Source organism: Haliotis cracherodii, unplaced genomic scaffold (genome assembly GCF_022045235.1).
Source record: "Haliotis cracherodii isolate W230 unplaced genomic scaffold, xgHalCrac1.p SCAF_19, whole genome shotgun sequence".
Lineage (NCBI taxonomy): Eukaryota > Metazoa > Mollusca > Gastropoda > Lepetellida > Haliotidae > Haliotis > Haliotis cracherodii.
The window spans coordinates 1,577,008-1,602,493 of record NW_027266274.1 but is presented as its reverse complement, the minus strand read 5'-3'; the positions used below and the strand labels follow the sequence as shown (position 1 = coordinate 1,602,493).

Sequence of the window (25,486 nt, the reverse complement as noted above, 5' to 3'; positions counted from 1 at the left end):
GAAAAGTCACCTTCCTCACATCAGTGCCTGTCGCCCAAGCTTAAAAAACATACTTTTGAGGTTTCTGAAGCCAAAGTGAGGAGGCAAGTCTGCGACGGTGGATCCTTAAACATAGTAATGCAGGATAAGTATACAAATGTAAAAAATATTTAGATGTTACTATATCCTTTATGTATCCTGCAGTACTGCTTTATGCATCTGTATCGGACGGTGTGGAGGCAGGTAAACCTTCAGAAGTACAGAATCCTCAATAATTCACACCCTGAAACAACGTCACATAATCAATAATGAACGCGTCCACCACCCAAGCCTGCGGATCCGGTAACAGGGACATATACTGAACAACTAAAGTTCCTGTGACATTGAATAAGTTTTAATGCAAAGTTATGTTTTTTATAAAATCTGAAACAATTTTGGTTTGCAACAGATAAAAGACTCCTGTAAGTGTTCAAATGGTTTAATTTGCCATACTGACTTCAGAAGAAAAAAATGAACATGAACATGCCAAAATATCAATTTACAAATCAATAGCGTGTGTGTCCACCTCTGGTTGCGATGCAAGCAACACATCTTCGTCTCATGGAATGGACCAGGCGTCGCACAAAGTCCTGTGGGATATCTGTCCATATCAGCTGGAGCATGTGTCGAAGTTGCTTGAGTGACTGTGGAACTTGTGGTTGCGTCGAAGGCGCCAATCCATCTCATCCCATCCATCTCACCAGGGGAGCAAGCCGACCAAGAGATTCCTGAACCAGTCGAGCAATATGAGGCCGGGCGTTGTCATGTTGAAAGGTAATGCCTGGGCCATGACAACGCAAAAACAGTAGAACAACAGGGACGATGATCTTGTCACGGTAGCACAGTCCATTGAGATTTCCCTCTACCACTATCAAATGGGTCCTCTGTCTTGCTGTAATCCCACCTCATACCATAACGCTGCCACCCCCAAAACGATCTTCTTCCATGAAAAAATGATTGACGTAACGTTCACCTTGACGTCGGTACACTCAAAACCGTCCATTGCTGTGGCTGCAGTGAAAACGAGACTCGTCAGTGAATAGCGCTTGACCTCACAGCATGGCCGTCCAGGGTAGACGATGTCTGCACCACTGTAGACGTGCTTAGCGGTGGTTTCCTGTCAAAATGAAACAACTGGTAGGTCTTCTGGTGACAATCCCTGCACGTCTGAAGCAATGACGTACGGTTTGTGAAGATATTCGTCGAAGGCCAGGGATGCTTCTTGCTGTCACTGTTGCTGGCTGGAATCGATTTCGTAGGTGTGTTATTCGAATCCAGTTGTCCTGTCGATTATTAGTTACGTGTGGCCTGCCACTCCGAGGATGGACGTTAAATTGTCTTGCAACATCTCATTGACTCGATCCTCCTTCAAGCATACCAATGGCTCGCAGACGCTCATTTTCGGACAGGCATGGCATTTCGTAATGCTGAATAAATGCGTAATTTTGTTGTTTTTCTGATTGGTTGTTGTCAGCACAATGCTAAACAATGCGGAATCCCGTTAATGCACATGTTTTTATACCCATTCTTGGGTAGTGAAATGCATTGGGCTTACTTAAGAGTCAACTTTTACATGAAATGCATGCTTTTCTGTAGCAGTTTGGTTTTTGTCACTGGATTCCATACATGTACTACAATATTGAAAACCAAACTTTACTTGTTTGAAATATACACTAAAATATTGGTGTCACAGGAATTTTGTTGTTGAGTATATGTCATGAGTTGGTGGTTTAGGCAAGTAGCAAACAAGTTGATGTTTGGTTGCGTGAACTTCTGAAACAGTAATTGGAGTGCTTCTGTGTGAAGTTTCCATTTGGTGGGAGCCACCCCTGTCTGGATGCGATAAGGCTTCGGTCAGTATGTTTCGACATCCATGGATGTGCTGAACTATGAACTGTAGTTCCAGACGATCCTCTAGATGGAAAAACCTGAATGTCTGTTGAAGCAGGGAGTGGGAGAGCATTGGTCCCTGATTGCACAGGCACCACACCACAGTGCTGTTGTCTGTGGATATTGCGAATTCAGCAGACTGTAGCTGATTCTGCCAATGGGATATAGCCAGAATTAAGGCTTCCAACTCCAAGTTGTTTCTGTGCCATTTTCTATGAGCGCCTGACCATAGCCCTGAGGCTGTGTGGCCTTGCATGTAAGCAACCCGTCCCTGAAGGAAGGCGTCTACAAACAGGTGTAGACTTGGGGTATAACCCGGATAAAGAGACTCCTCCTAAGATGTTCAACTCTACTGTCCACCAATTGAGGTAAGTCCTTAGTTGAACTGGTAGAGTGATGGCCTTGAGTGGATCTTGAAGGCCTGATGTAAGGGTTCGGGAATTGTTGAATTGGGCACAGTTGTAAGCAGCCTAAGCTGGTTAAGTCCTGTGCCGAGGTGCGTAATCCTAGCAACACTTGCCATTGGCGAAGCATGCGTGATTGGTGAAGCGCAGGATTTTGTGCCATCTTCGCCTCTTTGATTATCCATCCCAGTTGATATAGTAGCCGTCTGGTTAATTCCCAACTAATGTTGGCATGTGTTGACGACACAGGAGAAAGTTGTCTATGTACGACTCGAACCAAATGTTCTTCAGGTGTAGATACGCAGTTATTGGCCTCATTACTCGTGTAAATAGCCACGGGGCCATTGAAATGCCAAATGGGAGCACTGCCCATTGAACATGAACTTGAGGAGCCTGCTGTCAGGAGGGATGGATGAGTATATGCAGGTAGGCATCCTGCAAGTCGAGACTGACCAACAATCGAACGCATTGATGCTGGTTCTGAGCAGTCTCATCGTGGTGAGGCAGAAGTAAGGTGGACACTTCCGATAATCTTCATTGAACATGGAGAAATTGTGGCTCATTCTCATCTTGTCTTAGTCCTTCATGGGTACCAGACAGATGTGAGGATAAAACCCTGGTGTTAAGTCTGGGGTGTGAACCATATGTAAAGCTCTTATCACCAAAAGTATGTCTATGTTGGGTTTTAATAGCAGATGATGATTTCTTGGATATTTCCAAGGTGGAGGAGCTGTGGTCAACGGTGGGGTTACCTACACCTGTAGACGGTAACCGTGATGTAGTACGATGAGTACGTAATAGTCCTTGAGAGTTTGCACCTGCCAAGCCCTTTCCCACGAAGGTCTGTTAATAAATCAAGCCTGGACCAGACAATCCAGTGATTGACATCATCAGCATCAATCTAAGCAACTGGTATACAATGACATGCATCAACCAAGACAGCGAGTCTGACCATGAGAGACGCTAATGTGGTCATCTTGAAGCACAGAGGGTGCTCCAGATAATCTCTGCTGAAGACAGACATGTTGTGAATCATAATTATTTTGTTTGAAACTTCTTGGGACCAGAAACATGAGCGAAATAAACCTTGACGTTACTGGCATTGACAGCACCTTTAGCACCTGCTTCTCTAGGAGAACATCAATATTTGATTGAAGTAGGGCCATTTCCTCTAAGCCCCTCCCCTCAATGAATGGTAATGTTATTAATGGAGGTGCAGGCTGTACCCAAGACACAGCGTGTTGGTAACATAGGGTTCTCCAAGAAGAGGCCAGTTCTGGAGAAGGCTGGCCATGCTTCATATAAGGTTCCTGCACATGGCTGAAAAGGTTTACCTTCCCACAAAAGGTGAGGGATCTCTGTTGGGATTATGTTTCTGTTCAATAGCAAGAGATAGCACTATAATGTGTTATGCATTATAAGTTAAAAGAAATCAACAGCTTAGGTATCCATAGGACTAATACAGTTTAGTAGAAATGACTAACATTAATAAGTTTTGCAAATGTGTATCATCATGGGGACTGATAAACAAAGAGTTTCCAGCGCTGTGGGGGTTCTCCGAAAAATGATAAAGAGTTTTCAACATTTCAAAACAGTTATGGTTCAGCCATATAACAAGACTGTCAATATACTCACTGACTTACAGGTTGTTCTCTAGAAACGACGATGACAAGATAAGTTATGTTGAAAAGTAGATTTTACAGAATTTGTAAATGCTTCAGTAAAAATCCTTGAAGCTATGTGTCAGATTGTTAAAAGGTCTATGGGCAAAAAAAACATATTCTCAACATACTCATGCGACAGTATGCTTGTGTTTACAGAAATGAAAGATTATAATCTTACTGATGCTTTTATCATCTGCCTTCAGCAACAGATTTTCAAGCTCCTTCTTCTTGTCCTTGCTTATTAGGTTGTTGAAATCTTGTGCTTTGAGTGGGTCTAGCGGTGTTGATGACAAGGGATTGTTGTAGACAGCCTGATTGTCAGTCTGGCAGCCCCAGCTGCCACCAGATTCCAACTCTTTATCTTTCTTTCCAAAAACCTGAAAATACACCTTACTTAGAGAACATGATCATTTCTAGAAGTGTATGCATACAACCCTCATGGTGATAAAGTTGAACATACACAAGATGTATGCAACATGTAAGAAATGTTGCAACAATAAATGGTACTAGTCTGTAGGAGTGTAACAATACATTGCAGCATTTCAATATGAAGAGTCAAAATTTGTTTTGTCAAGTTGAACCTAGAATGTTTCTGTTACTTCCACTCAGTGTGGTGCTACCTGAGTAGTATAGGTAATGGGGGTTCTGCCGCAACTCGACTGGAGCCAGATTTATATACCTATACCACCACTACAGAGGGAATTTTTTATGTGTAAATGACGATGCGATTCAACGATCGTCATGAGATTAAACTAAACTGACTCTAGCTCACCACCACCTGGAGTCAATCCATGCTTCTATGATATAAATTTTTATAGGTAATGGGGGTTCTGCCGCAACTCGACTGGAGCCAGATTTATATACCTATACCACCACTACAGAGGGAATTTTTTATGTGTAAATGACGATGCGATTCAACGATCGTCATAAGATTAAACTAAATTGTAATGAATGTATTTTTACTAATACGTATACCATTATTTCTAACGAAGTGATATACAACATTTTTGCTAAGTTCTTCGTTCATTTTACTAGGAGACCAGACTATATATTCTTCTTGGTAATTGGAAAGAAACAACTGATATAATATTATATACCTTGTGGTAATTCTCTCCATTTGATAATTTTGTCCCTGAGCATAATTGTTTCGATAGCCTTTTCGAGTTCTTCCTTTGTTGGTTTGTAATTCTCCATTATTATATATTTATGTAAGCATTCTTCTAAATGTGATCTAATGATAGTAAGCAATCCATTTTTAATCTCCACCCAGTTCTTTGGTTTTAGCACGGAATAATTGATGCGCTTGTTGCCATCCCTGTTCTATGAACTTTTTTTTCTCGTCTTCGCTAATACCATTGGTCTTACGAGAATTGGATCGAATCTCCTGCTACATTGCGTTGTATTTGGTGAGTTCCGACAGCACTAAACGAAACTCCTCCTCAGATATCTTACAATCAGCCATTGCTGTTGAAATATGATCCTCAATGCTGTTCAACTTTGCTTCGGCAGGTATCCTGATATTATCTTGTTTTAATGCTTTCTTTTGCAACCTACGAGAAATGAATTTTATCGCTATTCCTACCAGTCCTGAGACTTCGGCGGCTATTTCCATGCCAAGTACGATAGACGCAGCGATTATAGTTGATAATAAACCAACACCGGCTACACCGAGTCCCATGCCATCCGTTACAAGCGCGGTGTCAACTCCATCGAGAGCATTCACGGCTCTGCGATACTTTTTATACAATCCAAATCTCAACTCCCTCTCCTTTTCTATTCGATGTTTTATGTCGCTTATTTGATGTAATCTAAATCCATCAACAGTATCCATCTTTTCAAATGCCTCATCGAGCGCTGGCTATAAACTCATAGTGTATATTACGATCATACAGTAGCCTTTAATTGGTCTTGCTTAAATGTTTTGAGAGTATACATCAACCTTATCAAACGAATATTATACGGCATGAATATCTTAGTAAGAGAAATTCTGTCACTTTTAATAATTTGGACCCCCTCAAGGGTTGCAATGGGTGATGCTCCAATATGAATAATACTGCAACGTTGACGTTGATGTTTCTTTAGCCATTTAATCGATAGGCCTGGTAATATTTCGAAGGCATTTTCCGGTGCATCTCCGAACAAAACTTCAATAATAAGCATAGAAATATTAGGTATTGCACTCACGTTCTGTTTAATATCATTGAATTCAGTAACCAAATTTAAACTAACATTTTGGACTGCCGGACGACTATATAACATATGACCTGGGTCTTCTGGCAGGGGAGTGACTAACACACTTTTTCGTTTTGACGGGATCTAAGCCGCGAGTACGATCCCACTATTTATTATCTTAGTTAAATTATGTGCTTTACCCATCATCACATACGGTGGGGTAATGACGATATTCAGTAGCCACTTGATGTTTGCTTCGACCATAGTCCATTTTATTATCACTGTTGAGAATAATATTGTACGAAGTGTTTTTATGGAGTCTACTAACGTCGACATCGCTTAAATCTTCTAGATTACCCGTGAATGTAACTTCTTTCCGCTTGTATACATTATCTTGTAAGTGTAAAGCGTATAACTTACCATCGGTACCGGGTTTACCGAATCCTTCTGTGTCTCCGAGATCGGAAAGCGCAATTGTATTACATTGTCTGAGTGTTCCAGGGCCTGATGAATCAACCATTATTTATAATATGGAGTGTTACACTCAAGTATCCTATATGTACAGGTTGGTGTTTAACATCGAATACAGAAATTTTGAGGTTTGAAATAATACCACGCTTTAATTTTTTATATTGTAATGATGAGAAAGATTCCGTTCTACCGCTATTGTATTTTTCATCTTTGACTGGAATAGATCTGCGTCAAGTTGAAGGACTTCGAGTTGAATATTATCCGTCGTGCTAATCTGATCAAGATGGATGCACAACTCTTTATAGGGAACTAAATCGGGTAATTTATCTCCATCAAATGGATATGGTGACTTGAAGAATGTTATATCTCCTATTGCAAATCCAAGTGTAACTGCTAAGTTCATGAAAAGCTTTACATCCTTTTCTCCAGCGTTTAAATTCAGTATCCCATTCGACTCATTTTGTGTGAGACAAATTCCATTAGGCTTAAAAATTTCATCATTGAGTAAGCATACGCTGTAATACCCATCAGGTATAATAATGTATTTGTCAATACCACTCTTTTCTAATATATGTATCTTATTATCTCTTGCATAACTTATATTGGTCCACCGCGGGTAATACGTTACATCACATAGGGCGACTTCAAGTTGTCCATCCGAGTTATCGATAGTATGAAGCAGTTCAATAGACTGACCATTTGTTATTCCCGGGAGTGTGACATACATATTAGATATACAATTATACTACAGTGATCCCTTGCTACTTGGCTCTTTGATAAAGCCTTACCTCGGTTACTCGCGCGGTATCACATGGCTCCCAAAATTTATGTTCACTTTTAATACTGAGAGTTTTACACAGCCGTGATTGTATTGTTCGTTGTTCATTTGCACATAACGCTTCTCATTGCATAATCAACTGTTTATCGATGAATGGAATTCTAATAATCTGTTTGAAAACATCCGCGACAAGTCCCGGAAATACGATTGTTCTACTAGTTAACTTTTCACACTATACATCCTTTGATCTTAGAAGTGCATGCATGCAATAAAAGAGAACCACAAGCGAAGTTTATTTTCTTAATTAGTGAGCAATCCAATTTGAAGCGACACTGTCAACTCACATGTAGTTGCTGTCACAACAAGGCGGTCATTCCTTTTGATTTGGATCAAGTAACCGTATCAAACCAATTAATCTGGCTTGAATGTGTATCTATATTTGCATGAATGTGTATGAAAGCGCGTAGTGCTGGTCAAAACTCTCGTTTTCTGTATTTTAAGCAACATGACCAATCAATGCCACTGAATCACTCTGTACTTGTGTAATGAATTGTGATTGGCTCTTCAATCATAGCGACTGTTACTACCATTATCGATCGATATTTTCATGTAAATAGACTACATTCACATTGAATGTGACAGTTAAGGCTTGTAAAGAATAACAAACGGCGAAAACAAAATGGATATATATTTTTACACTATGAACGGTAAACAACTTGTAACATTGCAATGTGCGAGACAAGGCGAAGATCTTGAGATTGTCCGAGCGCGCTCCCCCGCCTCGGCCTCGGTTAAACAGCTCATCGTCTATAACGCCCACCAATTATTTGGACCCCATTGGTAGCGTTGTAGCAAGGGACCACTGTATATCATAACTTAAATATGAAATCAACTTATATTTCTAATCAGTCGATTTTAGTAAGTGCCTCTGGTGCTAAGTTTTTCGTTGAATTCCCTGATATCTTTGAAAAATACAGGTTCACAGCAACTAGCGATAAAATGAAGCTCGATTGGTTTCACAATCCGATGCAATTTTGGCAGAATCAGTTAAACTTTGCCATATGGTATGCAACAACAGGATGTGGTGTATCTATTTATGCTCCAGGATTTGAACTAAATAAGTCTGTTTTATCATTTCACGTGTACTATCAGACGTATACTTTAAGAAATTAGTGCCCCATTACCGCAGGATCAAGCACGGAATGCATCAAATAATCCGTACATTAGGTTTGAGTATGAACGTATTTGTCAGGAATTTAATATTTCTACGAGTAAAGATTGGCTTATTAAAGGAATCAACCATGGTCTAGGTGTTCTGTACAACGGACAAAAAACTGTTAAAGAAGAAAGCGATGATTTAGTCAGAAAAAACCTCATCAACCATTCGATCCATTTAAGTTGTTACAGAAAAACAATCTTTTTGTAAGATTGCATAATCTTAATCATGGCTGGGAAATTTCGAGTAACGATTGGAGAGGTTCTCTTATGAGTTTTAAGGGTGGTTTGGCTTATATTGTTACAAAATTTGTTCAACTGAACGATACCGCAAACGCTTGAAATGAATTTCTTAATGATAAAACAGAAAATAATTTTACTAACCCAGGAGTTGTAAGAGTTAATGAATCAATAAGAACTTATGTATGGGCAATTCTCGGTGCACAATCGCAAACACGAACGTCCATTATTGGATCTGGGACGGCGCTAGATGCACAAAAACAGTTTGTTGCAAATGTTGAGGATGCTATTAATTCACCAGTTGACATACCATCTTCTATAAAGCGTTATCAAGATGTATTACAGTACGCTCAATCCAAGGTAGACTATGTTTATGCGCCGGGACTATACATGTCTCCGAGTAATATGGAACTTAAGATCGGTCAAGTGATAGGCTATAATAATAAAATTGTTATTGCTACCGATCAACAAAAAACAGGTATAAATTCAGATATTAACACCGAATTAATAACGCAAACAAACACAGGCGAAACGTGAATAGTCAAGCCACAGATATCTACTAACACATCTACTAAACAACCACAAGTGCCACCGCATATTGCGGCTAAAAATCAACAACATATCAATGAAAAAGCAGGGCTTACCGGTATAGTAGGTGGAGTTGCGACTGGTTTACTCATGATTTGGTAAGCGAACTGATTTGGTTAAATAGTCTTTAGCGAATACATACAACAGCCCTGTAATTGCTACAATCAGTGCCCACAAGTTTTGACTAAGCCAAGTGGTGGTCTTAGCTAATAAATTCAAGAGCCAGGAAACTATACTCCCTATTATACTTGGAAGTGCAGATGCAGCTTTCCCAGCGAGCTTTCCCGGTGCTGAACCTAATGCTTTTAAATGCTTTTTTATCCACTCTTTTATACCATCCGAACTAGGCGGTGTGGGAGGTGTGGGTGGTCGACTACCACCGGTTACCGCAAGAGTCAAAGTTGATATAATAAATCCCAATGCGGTTAAAATACTGGCAATGATTATTCCCTGTTCTCTGAACAGTGTGCCTTTCTATTACTAGAAGCAGCCTCGAAACGGGCCACTCTTTCCTCTTCCAAGTTACGCAATCTTTCTGCTACGCGGCGTCTACTGAATTCATCACCCGCCTGTTCAAGTTTTGTTTTCTCATAAGCTGTATGCTTGTCGATTTTGGATAGCTTGGCTATATTATTGATTAGTTCTCCTCGCATTGTTTGCATTGCCTTGTCAAGACCTCGTAATTCCCTAATACTGAACTCCGAGAATGTGGAATTATCGTAGTAGGTATCCAAGATTTCTCCAAGTCCGTCCAAGGCCAGCTTCGAGCTTTCTTCCAAATTATCTATGGTACCTAGTCCGCACAGTCCGAAATACCTTAGTAGTCTTCGCAGAAAGTTTTTCTCGTCGTGAGTAGTCTACAAAACCTAATTCATTACGAACAGTGCTGATGCCGTGTTTAGCGGCTATCGTAGGCAAGGCTAGGGGCTTACGAGTACGAGAATTCAGAAGATCATTATCTGCAGCGCCACGCAGTTGCAATATTCCTTTACTATCTAATTCAAACTTTGAATAGTCACGACCAATTGGGGTTTCTTTAAAGGTATCGTAATAATCATCAACGGTTGATTGTAAAAGTTCATCGTTAAGATTCATGCCACCAAAGCTGGTTTCATCAGTACCCTCTTCAATTGTACTAGGGTTATCAAAATCATCTAGATTAAAATCATCCATTTTTATATTAAACATAAGGTTACATAATTTCAATATAACAATGTCTTCGCAAGTTATACCCACAACGTAGACTTAGAGATCCATTAGGGGTCAAAGCAATTCGTCAGTCTGTAACTATAACCAATAACCCAAGTACCAATGATCAGAATCAAACGCTTCTGGTTCGCTTTCCTAATCTCGGCGCACATGATGTGTTAGTTCCGGGAACTGTCCGACTAGCATTTACGATTAGTTTGAGCCCAATCAGAACATTTGAGTATTACAAAATTACAAAAGTAGAATTGACTATCGAGGGCGTTCCTAATCAACTATATAGTCAAGGAATGCTAGCGTATCAACAATGGGATGAGATTAAAAAACTCCCTTCAATGAAATGAAGCCCAGAAGTTAACGCGTTGGTGAAAGATCTGTCACTCGGGGGTGTATCGATCGGTGAATACCTCACCACGAAGTACGTGCTATGGCTCGACATGCGAACCACGGACGATGACCAACTACACGGCAGTGGTAGGAGAATAGAAAATGCCAGCGAGGGTGTCACTATACAGATAACGAAGCTCCAGGAATCAGCTGGTAAATTAACCATATATTTGTACGTGATTATGGACGCGCAACTTAATATACAGAATGGTCGATTTGTGCAAGCAATCTATTAATAATCTTTTACCTTAAGAACCGCACTGTGCTATCATATGCAGGCAAACGGGTTGTGGAAAAAACAGCTTTTATTCTAGACCTTTTACAAAATCATTATTGGGACGTTTTCAATCATATTATTATTCTGTGCCCGACTATAAGCATTAATAAAACATACCTATCGAGAGATTGGGTAATGAATGACGATGGGGTACACAGAGTTGATCCAGGCGATTGTTTACAAGACTGTTTATGAGTATGTCACGAAAAATACAAAGGAGAATCAACTCTTTTCGTAATAGACGATTGCAGCGCGAGTAAAGAACTCACCAAAAAGAAAGTTATGCTTTCATATTTAGCATTCTCCGGACGGCATACTCAGCATAGCGTTTGGGTACTTACTCAAAAATACAACTCTGTCCTGAAAGATATCAGAGAGCAGACCAAATGGGTAGCACTGTTTCATTGCAAAGACTGAGATTCATTCGAGGAATGTTTACGCAAAAATGATGTTATTTATACCAAGCTCGAACGAGATAAAGTCATAAAACTGTTAGCGGCAACGAAGCACTGTAAACTCGTATTAAAAAACGATCAACCAGCTGCTTATGCAATTGCTTAGCAAAATGTGGCAAAATTATAGCAAAAAGTGGCAAAATTATAGCAAATATAGCAAAAAGATAGCAAAATGTGGCAAAAATATGGCAAAATGTGGCAAAATTATAGCAAATGTAGCAAAATTATAGCAAATATAGCAAAATTAGAGTAAAAATACGATAAATTGAACATTAGCGGTTAATATGACATAATGTTGTTTGAAGTCCTCATTCTTTCGCAACAGTTTATTATTACGGGATGTATTGGATATGTCATATTATATTGTGTTAGACTTAAATATCTCCTGAGATATTACATTATGGAATGCGACGAGCTCATCGAACAAATGCTCAAAGAATCTGATCAACATGCAGAAGAACCCATGACAGATAAATCTTTTGAAAAACATAGAGAAAGACTAATCGCTTTGGTAGCCGGTGGAAAATGTTCCCAATATTTTTGGGAAAACTACCCCATCGAAAAAAATTGATAACATGACCATCGAAGAAATTAAAAAACTGTACGTGAATTACGAGTCCAGACTTGGAGCTACCATGACTAAAACGAAAGGGTCGGCTATATTACAACTATACATAGTCGTAGCTAGTACGTTTCTTCCTATCCCGGCAGAACATCGCATGTATTTATGCGAATCTCTCGAGAAAGACCCATTCATCGAACATGCTATAAGCTCAGTGAGCTGTGAGTTACGGAATGTTCTTAGCTCCACTCCCCACAGCTTTAATAATGGCTAGGTATTGTCAATTTAAACATACGTGCCCACTTAATAAGTGACACCACCACAGATTGTGAATGAGGAAATAATAACCCCGATTGCACAACAGATAGTGAATGAGGAAATACCACAAACACAAAAACAAGCCAGAGTGACGCAGAAGAACCCCCAAAAAGTCGCGGCTGGTAGGATGGGCGGGCTAGCGCGGAAAGCGAAACTAATGAATAATTCAAATATTGATCCGATTAAAACTTGGGCACTAGTAGGAGTTGTTGCTATAGCAGCTGTATGGTTGTTTTATAAGACCGGAGAAGAGAAAACATCACCCCCGATGTCACAACAAGTTTAATTAGAGGTTAGCCCTTATATAATGCTATAAGAAGCATGACTACTCCAGTTACAGAGGGTAAAACGCAACCTATCATTCAGCGGTGGTCAGCGGCTTGGTCATTGGCTATGCCCGTATGGCTAAAATGATTACTAAAGCCACACCACCCAAGCTAGATTTTAATAGTTATGATATCGGTAAGGTCAATCTCGATATTGGATTGGCTATGGCTACAAAAGATATGCTCATCAAACAAGGGCTTATCCCTGAAGACGATGGTCGGTGGAGCTATTGTTAATGCTCTAGCTTTTTCGGGTAGTAATTTATTTTTTCTAGTATGAGAGGTTCGGAGAGTAAACGACATAATAAAGCATTAGAACAACTCGAAGCAGCCCAGTCACAATGGACCCGGTGCAGAATAGAGAGATTAGATTTTATTCATGAAGAACTGTGTAGACACGGACATTCAATTCAAACGTTTAAGGATGTCGAATCTGCCATGCACGAAAATTTCCTCGTTTAAGGGAAAAAACTGACCCAATGCCAAAACCAACAATAAGTCAGTTTTATACACCATCAAAGGAACAAAAAGACCGCGAGATAGCATTCATAATATTTGGGTTGACTGCTGTATTGATTTTAGGTTACACAAAAACTACACATAAACCATGACCTAGTTAGAGTGCGCGAGCGAGTCACTCTAACTATTAATCAATTAATCACCAGTGGAGATGGTAGGCTGGGCATGCATTTAGACAAATGATACTAGAAGTGTATATTTATCACAATGGGGAGAGGCACATCAACATGTAAATTCATACGCATGGGCCGATCACAAATTTGTGGAAAGAGCTGTATGTCAGATTTTTGTGGAATCCACTCCATTGAAATTAGAAAAGGGCACATTAATTATTCGTGTACTGTATGTGTGATTGGGGTCAAGGGTAGTTACTGTTTATGTTAGAGTCACGGTGCTGACAAGAAACGGTTTCAAATTATTTATGAGAGGAAAAATGCTTACCGAAATGAGATAAATAGATTGGGTAGAATTCAAACCAAATAGACATTATGAATACACAATGCCATTTAGAAAGTGGTCAAATGTAACTAATGTTATATTTGGGATAACACTTTCTTAGTAAAGTACAGATGCTAGTGCTTTTTTGGGTTGAGTCCCGTCCGGGATTCGAACCCACACCTGCCAGGGTGAGGCACCTAATCGCTGACTTTGTGAGGTTGGAAGATGGATATTGATTCCAACATGGATGTTAATGATGTTAAGCCCATCATATCGAGCAAAGTTAACGAGGAGTTAGATGATTTACATAGTATAAAATACCAGCTGACGATTAAAATGTCATTGAGTAAAAGTAACGCAGACGATGGCACTGAATATACAGAACCATATTTCCGAAGCAATCAAGAAGTTATAACCAAATCCGATACTATAAATGCATCATTAGATACATCAATTCAGAGGATACAGGAAACTTTAGAACGCTGGACTAATGGAGGTTGAGTTGGGGTGTGGATAAAATCAATAGTTTATATTTAGATATAGCAAATTATATGCCCTTCAAAGGTGGATCTTATATAGATTTACCCCCGTATTATAAAAAGAAAAAAGCCATAATTAATGTAAAAAATAAATCCGATGACTGTTTAAGAATGATAAGATCTGCTTTGTTCCCCGTAGATTCTAAAATTGCAAATAGACCTTCTAGCTATCCTCAAAACGATGGACTCAACTTCGATGGTATAGACGAACCAACACCAATCTCACAAATTGCTAAGGTGAAAAAGCAAAATAATTTAGCTATAAATGTTTTTGGACATTCTTCTAAAGGAATTGTTGTACATAGGATAAGCTCCGCTCCAAAACATATTCCCAGAATCAATTCATTTCTGATTGAAAAAGATAGAAAATATCATTTATACATGGATAAAGAGTTTAAGTGGACTATTATACGATCAAACAATCCATAAAGAAAAGAAATATTTCTGTGAAAGATGCCTACATGGGTACAGCAGACAAGATCTATTGGAAGCGCATAAAGAAGGCTGTAGAGGTGTTTGACAGACCGCTATCAGGATCGATATGCCTAAAGAGGGGAAAAATATATTAAAATTTGAACATTATTGTAATCAAATGCCAGTACCGTACGTAATTTACGTCGACTTCGAAGCACTTATCAAACCTATAGAAAATAATCAAGATAATAATCAAGATAGTAGTTTTACATACAAAACTCAAGAACATATTCCTTGTGGGTTTGGATAAATAGTTGTAAGGTATGATTGGAAAACAAACCCGCGTGTGATTTACAGAGGTCCCGATGCGGCGGGAAAGTTCCTAGAATATCTAGAAAATGAAGAGAGAATAATCAGGGAAAATTTATCGTGTAAGAAACCCATGTGTATGACGAGGGATAATTGGAGGGTCTATAAGAGGTCAACAAGTTGTCATGTTTGTAATAAACCCCTGAATGGGGATTCCGTAAGAGATCATTGCCACGTCACGGCAATAGCGAGTGTAACTTGAAACTAAAATTGAATTCTCAAACAATACCCATCCCCGTTGTTTTTCATAACCTTAGAGGATACGATTCACATCTCATTATGCAAGCTATCTCAAAGACCGACGGTGGCTTAACGTGCATTCCTAATAATATGGAAAAATACATATCATTCTCGTTGACTAGAACTATACATTATAGGGACAAGGATGGGAAAGCCAGAATAAAGCAAAGTAATGGGCTTAGATTCATAGACTCCGTACAGTTTCTGTTATCTTCCCTGGACAATTTAGCTAATGAGAACAATCCCGATGACTTTGCGATAACAAATCAATATACCCATAGGTTAACTCGTTATTTGTTGCTGAGAAAAGGTGTATATCCTTACGAATATATGGATGATTGGTCTAGATTCAACGAAACTAAATTACCACCCTTTGAATCATTCTATAGTAACTTAACAGAAACTAAAATAACCGATGCCGATTATGCACATGCTATGACGGTGTGGGATAAATTAGGTTGTAAGAATTTAGGCGATTATCACAATCTGTACTTAAAAAACGATGTACTGTTACTCGCCGATATATTCGAGATATTTAGAAAGACATGTTTAAAACAATACGGCTTAATAAATTAGTGGAAGGATATGATCCGAGTAAACCTGACACGCATATATCATATCTCGACGCCAACAATTTGTACGGATGGGCTATGAGTCAACCTTTACCCACGGGTGGTTTTGAGTGGGTCGATGATATCGAAGTGAATAATATCCATACTATCAATGCGAATAAAGGGTACATACTAGAAGTTGACTTGGAATATCCAAATTCGTTACATAAAGACCTTAACAGTTATCCGCTAGCTCCCGAAAGATTAATGGTTAATAAAGATTGGATGTCGGAATATCAACACTCCTTGATCGGTAATACAAGGTTAGCTAACGTAGAAAAACTCGTACCAAATTTGATGGATAAGACAAAATATATAGTTCACAACAGAAATCTCCAGTTATATCTATCGTTAGGTATGAAACTAAAGAAAATACACAGAGTTCTAAAGTTTGATCAAAGCCCTTGGATGGAGCCCTATATAAGACTGAACGCCGTTTTAAGAAAGATAGCTACCAGCGATTTCGAAAAGAATATATATAAGCTCATGAATAACTCAGTATTTGGTAAAACTATGGAGAATCTAAGGAAGCGTGTTGATGTTAAATTAGTCATATCTAATGAGGAAGAAAGACTCAGGAAACTTATAGCCAGTCTGGCTTTTAAAAGAAGCAAGATAATTGATAACGACTTAGCCACGTTGCATATGCAGAAGAGTAATATAAAATTCAACAGACCGGTGTACGTCGGTATGAGTATTCTCGACTTGTCAAAACACTTAATGATTGACTTTTATTACAACCAACTTAAGAAGCAATACGGTGATAGATGCGAGGTGTTATATAACGACCAAGATTCTTTGTTGATGGAAATACAAACCGAGGATGTATATAAAGATATGGCAGAAAGAATAGATATGTAAGACATGAGCTATTACCCAAAAGATAGTCCACTGCACAGCGTAGTAAATAAAAAGTTGATAGGTAAGATGAAGGATGAATGTGCTGGGACTCCTATAGCGGAGTATGTCAGATTAAGACCTAAGATGTATTCTATAAAGAAGTCCGATAATGGAGAGATAAGAAAAGTTAAGGGTGTTAAAAAGTATGTGGTAAAAAAGCATATTAAACACGAACAGTATAAAGAAGCATTATTCAACGGTAGAAAGTTCAAACACGAGATGAACACTTTAAGAAGTTACAGTCATAGGATATATGGATTAAGAATGAACAAGACATCATTATCCCCCTTAGATGTTCCGCTAATGTCCTGTTAAATCTTTCAACGATAGCTTGACCTTGGTGGGCCTCTTTTTCACCATGCCTGATTTCGACAATGTGCTTTGTTAACAGTTTAGTTATTAATCCCATAAACTCGCGACCAGAATCTACTTGAAATAGCTTAGGCCATTTTAGTGGTCCGCATTTATATATGCGGCTCAGTGCATTAGCTACTTCTGTTGAATCTTTCGAGGTTAATGGTTCAGCCTCTTTGTATCGACTAGCCACATCCACTACGGTTAAAGCGTATTTATAGGTTTTGCGTCTTACCTTATCGTGGGGAAGAAATAAGAGGTCAGCCTGATGAACTTCATTGTTGTAAAAATATCAAACTTCTTCCTCGGTATATTACGCGGTGCCAGTAAGTATATTTGCCACATCGCTTGTTTCTTTAACCAATCCTTGGCCACATCTTTAGATACCTTAGCCGCGGTGGCTAATTTTTTAATTGCTCCTATACCTTTCCAATATCCTCGTGGGCTATAGTAAATTTTATTCATTATTAATTAATATTGATATTTCTTTTAACTCTTTCATCCCTGGCTGCCTCAGAGTTATGTCCCTTGAAACCCTGCAGTCCCTGACACTGACAAGGCCTGCACACTGGCATCCCTGGCAGTATTATTGGAAAATCACACCATCATTTTTGATGCACTTTTTCTACCAGAAACTTGCTTTTAATATACATTTGTCATATACCATTGTAAAGAGGATTAAGTATACTGTAATATTCTTTGTTGTTATTGTCTCTAACCTTTGTTATTTTCTAATTACAGGTGTTTACAAGTGAAATAAAACTTGAAAACACTGAAAAAATGAAAACAGACAATGAATTTTGGCTCAAATTGTATTAAAAATAAAAAAAAAAAATCACAGATACAAGGTAAACATAACACAGTGGTCTTGTCATCTTGGACGGCACAGGTAATCCCAGGTGTTACAGGTAAATTCTCTTCATGCACATCTGTAAACAAATAAACAAGTTTACAACTCTTGGTACTGACTTTGTTTTCTATACTGATGTCACATATTACTTATGATACACTTACAGCCTCTTAGGTAAACTCGTTAACACAGGTAAACTTGTTAACGCAGGTAAACTCCTTGACACAGGTAAAAACACAAATATTTGATTTATTTTGTTCTTTTTCAGGATTTGAAACAAAAATTAAGTATTTAAGTTTTTAAATAGTAATTTATCACATTACCTGAACATTGAACCACAGCTACTTTAAGAATGACATCACAGAGAAGATATCACAGATTGATCTGAAAGGAGGGAAAGATTGTAAAAGGACAGAAAGATCGTAAATTCAAGTTCTGCAAATATACAAGTTGTGATAACATATTTACAATACACTGCTATTTACAATTGCATAATAAATTAAATCAGTCCTTTTTTACATCAATTAATAAATAAATAATTATTACAGTTACTAAAATTTAAATTAAGATGTAAAAAACAAGAAAACAAACATGAATATGGAAATGAATTTTATTCAAATTGAGCGAAATATATGGACTGGCAAACTACCATTCGGATTGCGATCAGAAAATTAAATTTAAAAAAAAAAAGAGATACGTCATGCCACTCACCTTTGTTGTTGTTGTGATCGCTCGTTCACCTGTAGGCTGCATTCTCATTCGTCGCACTGATAATCTGTTCAAACACAGAATCATTGTAAAACAGTTGGAAAGAATCAATAGCACGATACTTCACTCACCGAGTCAATATATATTCTTGAGTCCGGTCGCCTCTTCAGAATCCCTCATGTCTCCAGCGTTGTGGTCCCTCTGCCACTCCCATTCTTGAAAGTTGGCGGGGGGGTGGTAGGGGGAACACCTTGTCGAAACTGTCAAAATCTTCACGAAAATATTCGCGAAATTCACTCTCCCCTTTGCGTAAATTATTCAAATCAAACACATTATTATTCCCGATAGAGTCGTTGTTAGTCATCTGATCGCTATCTGAATCGTAGTTGGCGGCCATTACGCTAGATTTTCGATTCAAGCGAGAAAAATACCTGTCGCGAAAACAGGTGACATATTCGCGGTTTTTCGCGCCAAAAAGACTGGGAAATTCCATCGAATGACGTGTCATTACGTGTAGATCTAATTTGCATATTTAGAACGAGATTACACACGAGAAAGGAAGTAGGAAGAGCGATTTTGTAAACACGGTCGTGCTGCCCGTTTTCTCAGGCAGCCGGGTACTGGGACACGGTTTATGGGAAAGGGTTAATATGACTCATGACTATTGTTGAATCGCATCGTCATTAAAATTCCCCCTGTAGTAGCAATATAGGTATATAAATCTGGCTCCAGTGGAGTTGCGGCAGAATCACCATTACCTATAAAAATTTATATCATAGAAACATTGATTGACTCCAGGTGGTGGTGAGCTGGAGCCAATAAAGTTTAATCTCATGACTATGGTTAAATCGCATAATCATTTACACATAAAAAATTCCATCTGTAGTGGTGGTATAGGTATATAAATCTTGCTCCAGTGGAGTTGCGGCAGAACCCCCATTACCTATACTACTACCTGCGATGAACACCAGAAGGGTTAGTGCTCTGTACTAGTAGTGGATTGATACACCGATGCATCATGATTTTTCTCTTTAATACGATCACAATCACACATGTATTCTTTAAAAAATGTTACACCAAACACTAATTACTTGTGAAAATGAGTAGTGGAAATGTAAAAACTTTCATCCGATGCGCCACACTTGACACGGCCAACCGTAAATCGTTAGTGTGCCAGTTATTTGGCCATCAAGTCTTTGCAAAACATGGCTTACGCACCACAGATAACATGCAAGTATAGTGATATGTATTGGATTGTGACCAAAGTTTCGTGATGTACATGTAAGCAGTACAGGCATCTGGTGGGAAGCAAGCATGCCATGTTTCAGCATCATTGGTCCATGGATTTCTGAAATGTTCACAGATCTTGCAGAGCAATCCCATTATGAAGTGCTAACACTTGACTTGATCATGACTTTCAGATATAAATAATTACGAACTCTTTTGTTGTCTTCTGCAACGTACATATGTTCTTCAATATAGGCTTTTAACCTGGCTTCTATAAACAATTTCTGGCTTCACATTCTTCAAATACATCTTCTAACAGCAAGTATGATCTACTTCCATAACTAATGTCACAACATTATGACAACTGTGACAACACTGGTTACCTTAACTAGGGTATAGACGAGATAAAGGACAATGCCCACGGCATACATGGGCAGGACAATACCCATCATGCCCCGCCCAGCTCCATGCTGAGTTTGCTGTCGCTGCATCTCTGCTGCTGCTCGCATGCCAGGGTGGGGACCGGGCTGAAAACACACAAATCAAGGACATTTGCCCTTACAACTCTCAACAATGCATACGGAGTTATAATAGTATGCTTAACAAACCTTTATCAAAAATAGCATTGATGTACAGCTTCAAATGTGAACAATGATCAGACACTTATGAAAATTAGCTGTCAGGTTTTAAAAACCAAACACTGACAGACTTTTGAAGATTGCCAATAAGATGCAAAATAATATGGAATGGATTCAGATCTTCATGAAGCATAAACTCTTATTGCAAAGACAATAGATAAGACTCATGGCATTAAGGGATAAGTTCCCCCAGATGAAGACCATCATCCACATATGATTAAGAGATCTAGCTGTGAGCAAGTGTTTGAAAGCTGCAGGATTAATGATGCAGTTATGATATTCTCAAACATTTTCCAGTCTGCTGAAACTATGTGCATGAGTATAGTGCTGACTATTCCAGACATAATGATACTATCTGGGTGAAATGGGAATTGACCTCCAGATAATAAGTGTTTTTACATGCCTAAGGAAGGATACAACGGCACAGCAAGACACCATGCCTGCGATGTGGGGATGGACGGATGGGCATATAACGTGTACGATAGGATAAGTATATAAATATACAATTTATCATAAAATTTTCAAATTTGTAAACTTATCCTATCTCCAGCAATGCATTTTATCCACAGTTGGATGGTGGGGTGCAACTCCCTAGTCTATAAAACACAACAGTAGAAAATTTACGAGGAAGCCGGAACAGTGACTGCGAGACGAGTGAGCGTTATAAACCAACTTCGAGTTGGCCAGTAGGGCGTGACCAAAAGCAGTGTGAGGAGATTGGTTGCTCTTATCTTCTGTAGAACCCGATGTAGAATGCCTGAAGGGGGAAAGGCGTTAGCATGTAGACCTTCCCATGGGATTGCTAACGCATTGTGGTCTCAGACAAGAGGGTCAGGGATTGGAGATATGAACCGGGATAGCTGAGTATTGAAGCAGGTTGCAAAGTGGTCGACTTCGCGGCACGGAAATAACTGGTAAATCCACAGAAGAATCATGGGATGTAGTTGCCAATCCGTGGGAGATGGTTTGTTTGGTCAGGACAAGGAGTCGGCTATGACATTGGATATGCCAGGAATATGTCTTGCCCGAAACTTGAATGTTTAGTGAGCCGATAATGTTATATGGCAGTGTATTTTATTGTTTAACAATAATAGTAACCGTGTTACATTGTTTCTGTTGAGATAGGTATATGCTCATTGCATTGTGTTTGGGCAGTGATCAGTCGTCAGGAAGTTACCTTATCTTGATGCTAGTGTGGTGTGTAAACTTCCGGTCCACATACCGCAGACGGCGATAGTATGTTATAGAAACATATGGAAAGTTCTGTAATGTTCTAGTGCTGCTAGACTGGTAAGGGAAACTTCTAGTAGCTTGTTAGGGTGTATACATAGTGGGACAAGAGCATGATTACGTATCTCTCATGCATTTCATAACTTTGGCACCAACTTTCATGTGAGGATTGCTCATCATCCCTGATTCCCTGCCTAGCCCCTCTATGAAGCTTGACCACTGTCGCTTCTGGGTGAATATATATTGTTATCACTGACTTTTGCTATCACCACTGTATTTATGTATTTGATACAGAAAACTGCAAATCATATTAAGTATTGCCATTGAATGTTGTACTTCCACTCTATTGTGTATTGCCATTGTAATTGCTGTGAAGTGATTAGTACTGCTTCGCAAACCATGAGGTATACTCGTATTGAGTTGAAGGAGCACAGCGACAAAGGACTGCAACATCGGCACTGCCTTGTGGAAGTACAGGGCGTCGTACATTCACGGCAGAAGGGGCATCCCAGGCCAGATTTGTTCTTGCGGCAACAAGTGCAGCGAGGCAGAAAATCAGGAATTTAAGCAAAACATAACTATGTGGCAAAACCACAAAGTGCGGGAAGCAACATATAACTCAAAAACTTTGTATTTTATTGAATTTATGAGAAAAACAATTACGCTAAAAGGTAGCGAAAAGGCATAGAGCGGGTGGGGCAGTACTCGGACACTTAACGTTCCTAACGGCATGCAAGTTGAACCAAAGTACCTATTGACTTTCTTTCATCGTATATGTGAAGGAAGGTAACTGCTGTGGTGATTATACTCGGTAGTGGTTGTGTTCGTGCGCTTGTTTCAGCAAATTCTTATGATATTTACTCGACGACTACTTCGGTAGTAATCGGACGCCTGCGGTTGAAGTCGGACACCCTTGCGGCAGTACCCGGACACTTTAAGAATTTTTAAAAAATGTCTTAACCGAATATAACATAATTACAATTGTGTTTTTTTTTTACTGTGTCAATGAGAACATCAAAATAATAGCAACATAAATACAACTTCATTGGCTTATCTTCTCATTTTGGCATCACTGTACACAGATACATGTGTTGTTTTTATACTGACATTAGGTTTCTTCTCAGTCACTAAACCCAAACGCTGTCACCATCGAATCCTGTTTCATTCAGTCTTTCTATTATTTTGAATAAAGTACGACGTTGTGGCTTGATACGCAATAAATAAAAACAGTCTAGTTTTGGGCCCCCACCCCTAACAGGCCCGCTGTGAGTAATTCTACCAGTAAAGAACGGTGTCACATTTAAAACGCAATCTTCCATCATCAGAGGAGTGAGTACTCCTGACAACTGTAAGGGAACTCTGCCGACGACGTGGCCAGCTATGTCCCGTAAAACCTGTCTATTGGGTGGGGGCCGGACTTCCAGATCTAAACTACGAAAATGTATGTCAGCTTCATCGGGAATACTAATTTTGAGAGCGTTTACGTCATATATGTTTTCTGGTTCCTGATTCATCTTCAGTGCCATAAATGGTAACGGCTTCACATGATACACATGGTACCTATGAAGAAAGAAAATATAATATGAGAAGTGGCAACATTCGCTAAATAATCTTCCGTTGTTAATTAGGTGCAAAGTCTATCATTAACCTGGTACTTCATAGTTGTCATATATTTCCCAAAAACTTATACTCATAGAAATAAACCAGTACATCAAATGAATATAGTTTCAGGTTTAATATTACCCAGTTATTGACGAAAATATTGCGATGGGTTTCGTGCTATGGTGATAGCTGACAGCATTGGTGTCTATACCCCACCCTGGTGGTCCAGAGTATGCATGAATCTCGTGGAAAAGGGCGTCAAAGGGATATTCCATTTTTCTGTTAAAATATGAAAAATATGTTCATTTTTTGTACATTTTAATGTGAAATGAACACTGATTTCACTTCTTTCAAAAAAGCAAACTGTGCCAACAATAACATTCACATTGCAGGGAAACGGGTTTTTTCCCTCTCAGCTACAAGTGTCACACGTGAAGGGAAGGTCGGCGAGTTGTTGATGTGTTAATGTCTGGTATCCCAGGCAATTCTTGTGGAACCATTTGGTACAATTAAGACACCCCACCCAGTCATCATTTGCCGCCAAATCCCGACCCAAACAAAGGTGACAAAAATCCCGGAGGGAATCATCGGAAAAATCGATGTCGTCGTCGTATTCGTCGTCATCCATGTAGGGAATCTCGGATTCAGAGAGATCTTCGTCACTGTCTAGTGTTGCTTTGCTTTTCTTTTCTATTTGTTTTAAGAGTTTGTATGCCTTTTTCTCGTCTTCTTGCTTTCTCTTTTGCACACGCTTCGCTTCCCGTTCTTTTTCCCTTAGGGCTTTCCGGGCTGCTTTCTCTTCTTCTCGTTTAAGCTTTATTTCCTCTCTCATTCGCTTTCTGCTTTCTTTCATCTGTTTCTCTTCCTCTGCCTTTCTCTTCTTTTCAAGGAGAAGTTCCCTGATGTCTTCTCCTGAGGCAGATTTGGGTAACACTGTAGGTTTATACTTTTGGGTACGGCTCCGTACTTTAGGGAGAACTAAATATTTGTCAAATGCGTCACTGGAAGATGTGTGGGCTGTGGCTGATGTAGAATGTAAGACGAGGTGTGAAGTGTCTGTTTGGGGTGTTGTGCTATGTGCAGTTTGTGATTGTACTGGTGCATGAGGGTCTGTATGGGGTGATGGCAGAGTTGTTTGTACGGCTGGTGAGGATGCATATTCTGGTGATGTTAGTGTAGCGGAAGGTTGGGATGGGGTGTCTGCTGGGGGTGCAAATGTGAATGTTCTGACTGTGGATGGGGTTACAGGGGTTGACTGAAGGACTGGTTTGCATGGTTCAAAGATGGTGCTGGGTTTTAATTTCTGATTATCGGTAACCTTACCAGGATTGAGCGGAAACAGCCCTGATTCGAGGAAACCCCTCTTCGCATTTTCTGTTGTAGCTGCCCTTACCCAAGCAGTTTTAAATACACTGGCAAAGGTACATTTCCTAACACATTCGCCGATGTTTGAAATCTGAAAATCTCGGACAGATTGGCGCCATGCATGTTTGAGTGGACTGAACAAGCTCAGGTCCAATGGCTGTATAACATGTGATGCGTGTGATGGGAGACAGTACAGGACGATGTTGTTCTCCACACAAACAGTGCACGCTTCAAGGGTAAGGTGCGTTGAATGACCGTCCAGAAACAGAATTATTGGTTTCTTGATTGCCTGTTTATCGACATGGGGAATGAAACAAGTTTTAAGCCAAGAAACAAATAGTTCTGCGTCCATCCAGCCATTCTCGGTTCGCCCTAGAACCGCCTCCTCAAAACCATCTAGGGGGTTGTATTTGAACCTGCTGCCGGGAAAGACGATCATGGGGGGAGTGTAGTCACCTGAAGCACTTGCACAAGCAAGAACTGTTATCTGGCTCTTGTCTGAGGCCGAGAA

General features: G+C 39.4%; 1 protein-coding gene across 1 annotated transcript in view; it reads right to left on the bottom strand.

Moving 5' to 3' along the window:
• Window positions 1-25,486, bottom strand: part of LOC139466656 (resistance to inhibitors of cholinesterase protein 3-like) — a 55,728-nt gene that overhangs the window by 14,715 nt on the left and 15,527 nt on the right. Inside the window, exons 3-4 of the mRNA XM_071248245.1 lie at window positions 20,524-20,667; window positions 4,155-4,353 (exon numbers count right to left, since the gene is read on the bottom strand). Coding sequence (XP_071104346.1) covers window positions 4,155-4,353; window positions 20,524-20,667 — 343 coding nt within the window. The remainder of the gene's footprint in view (window positions 1-4,154; window positions 4,354-20,523; window positions 20,668-25,486) is intronic.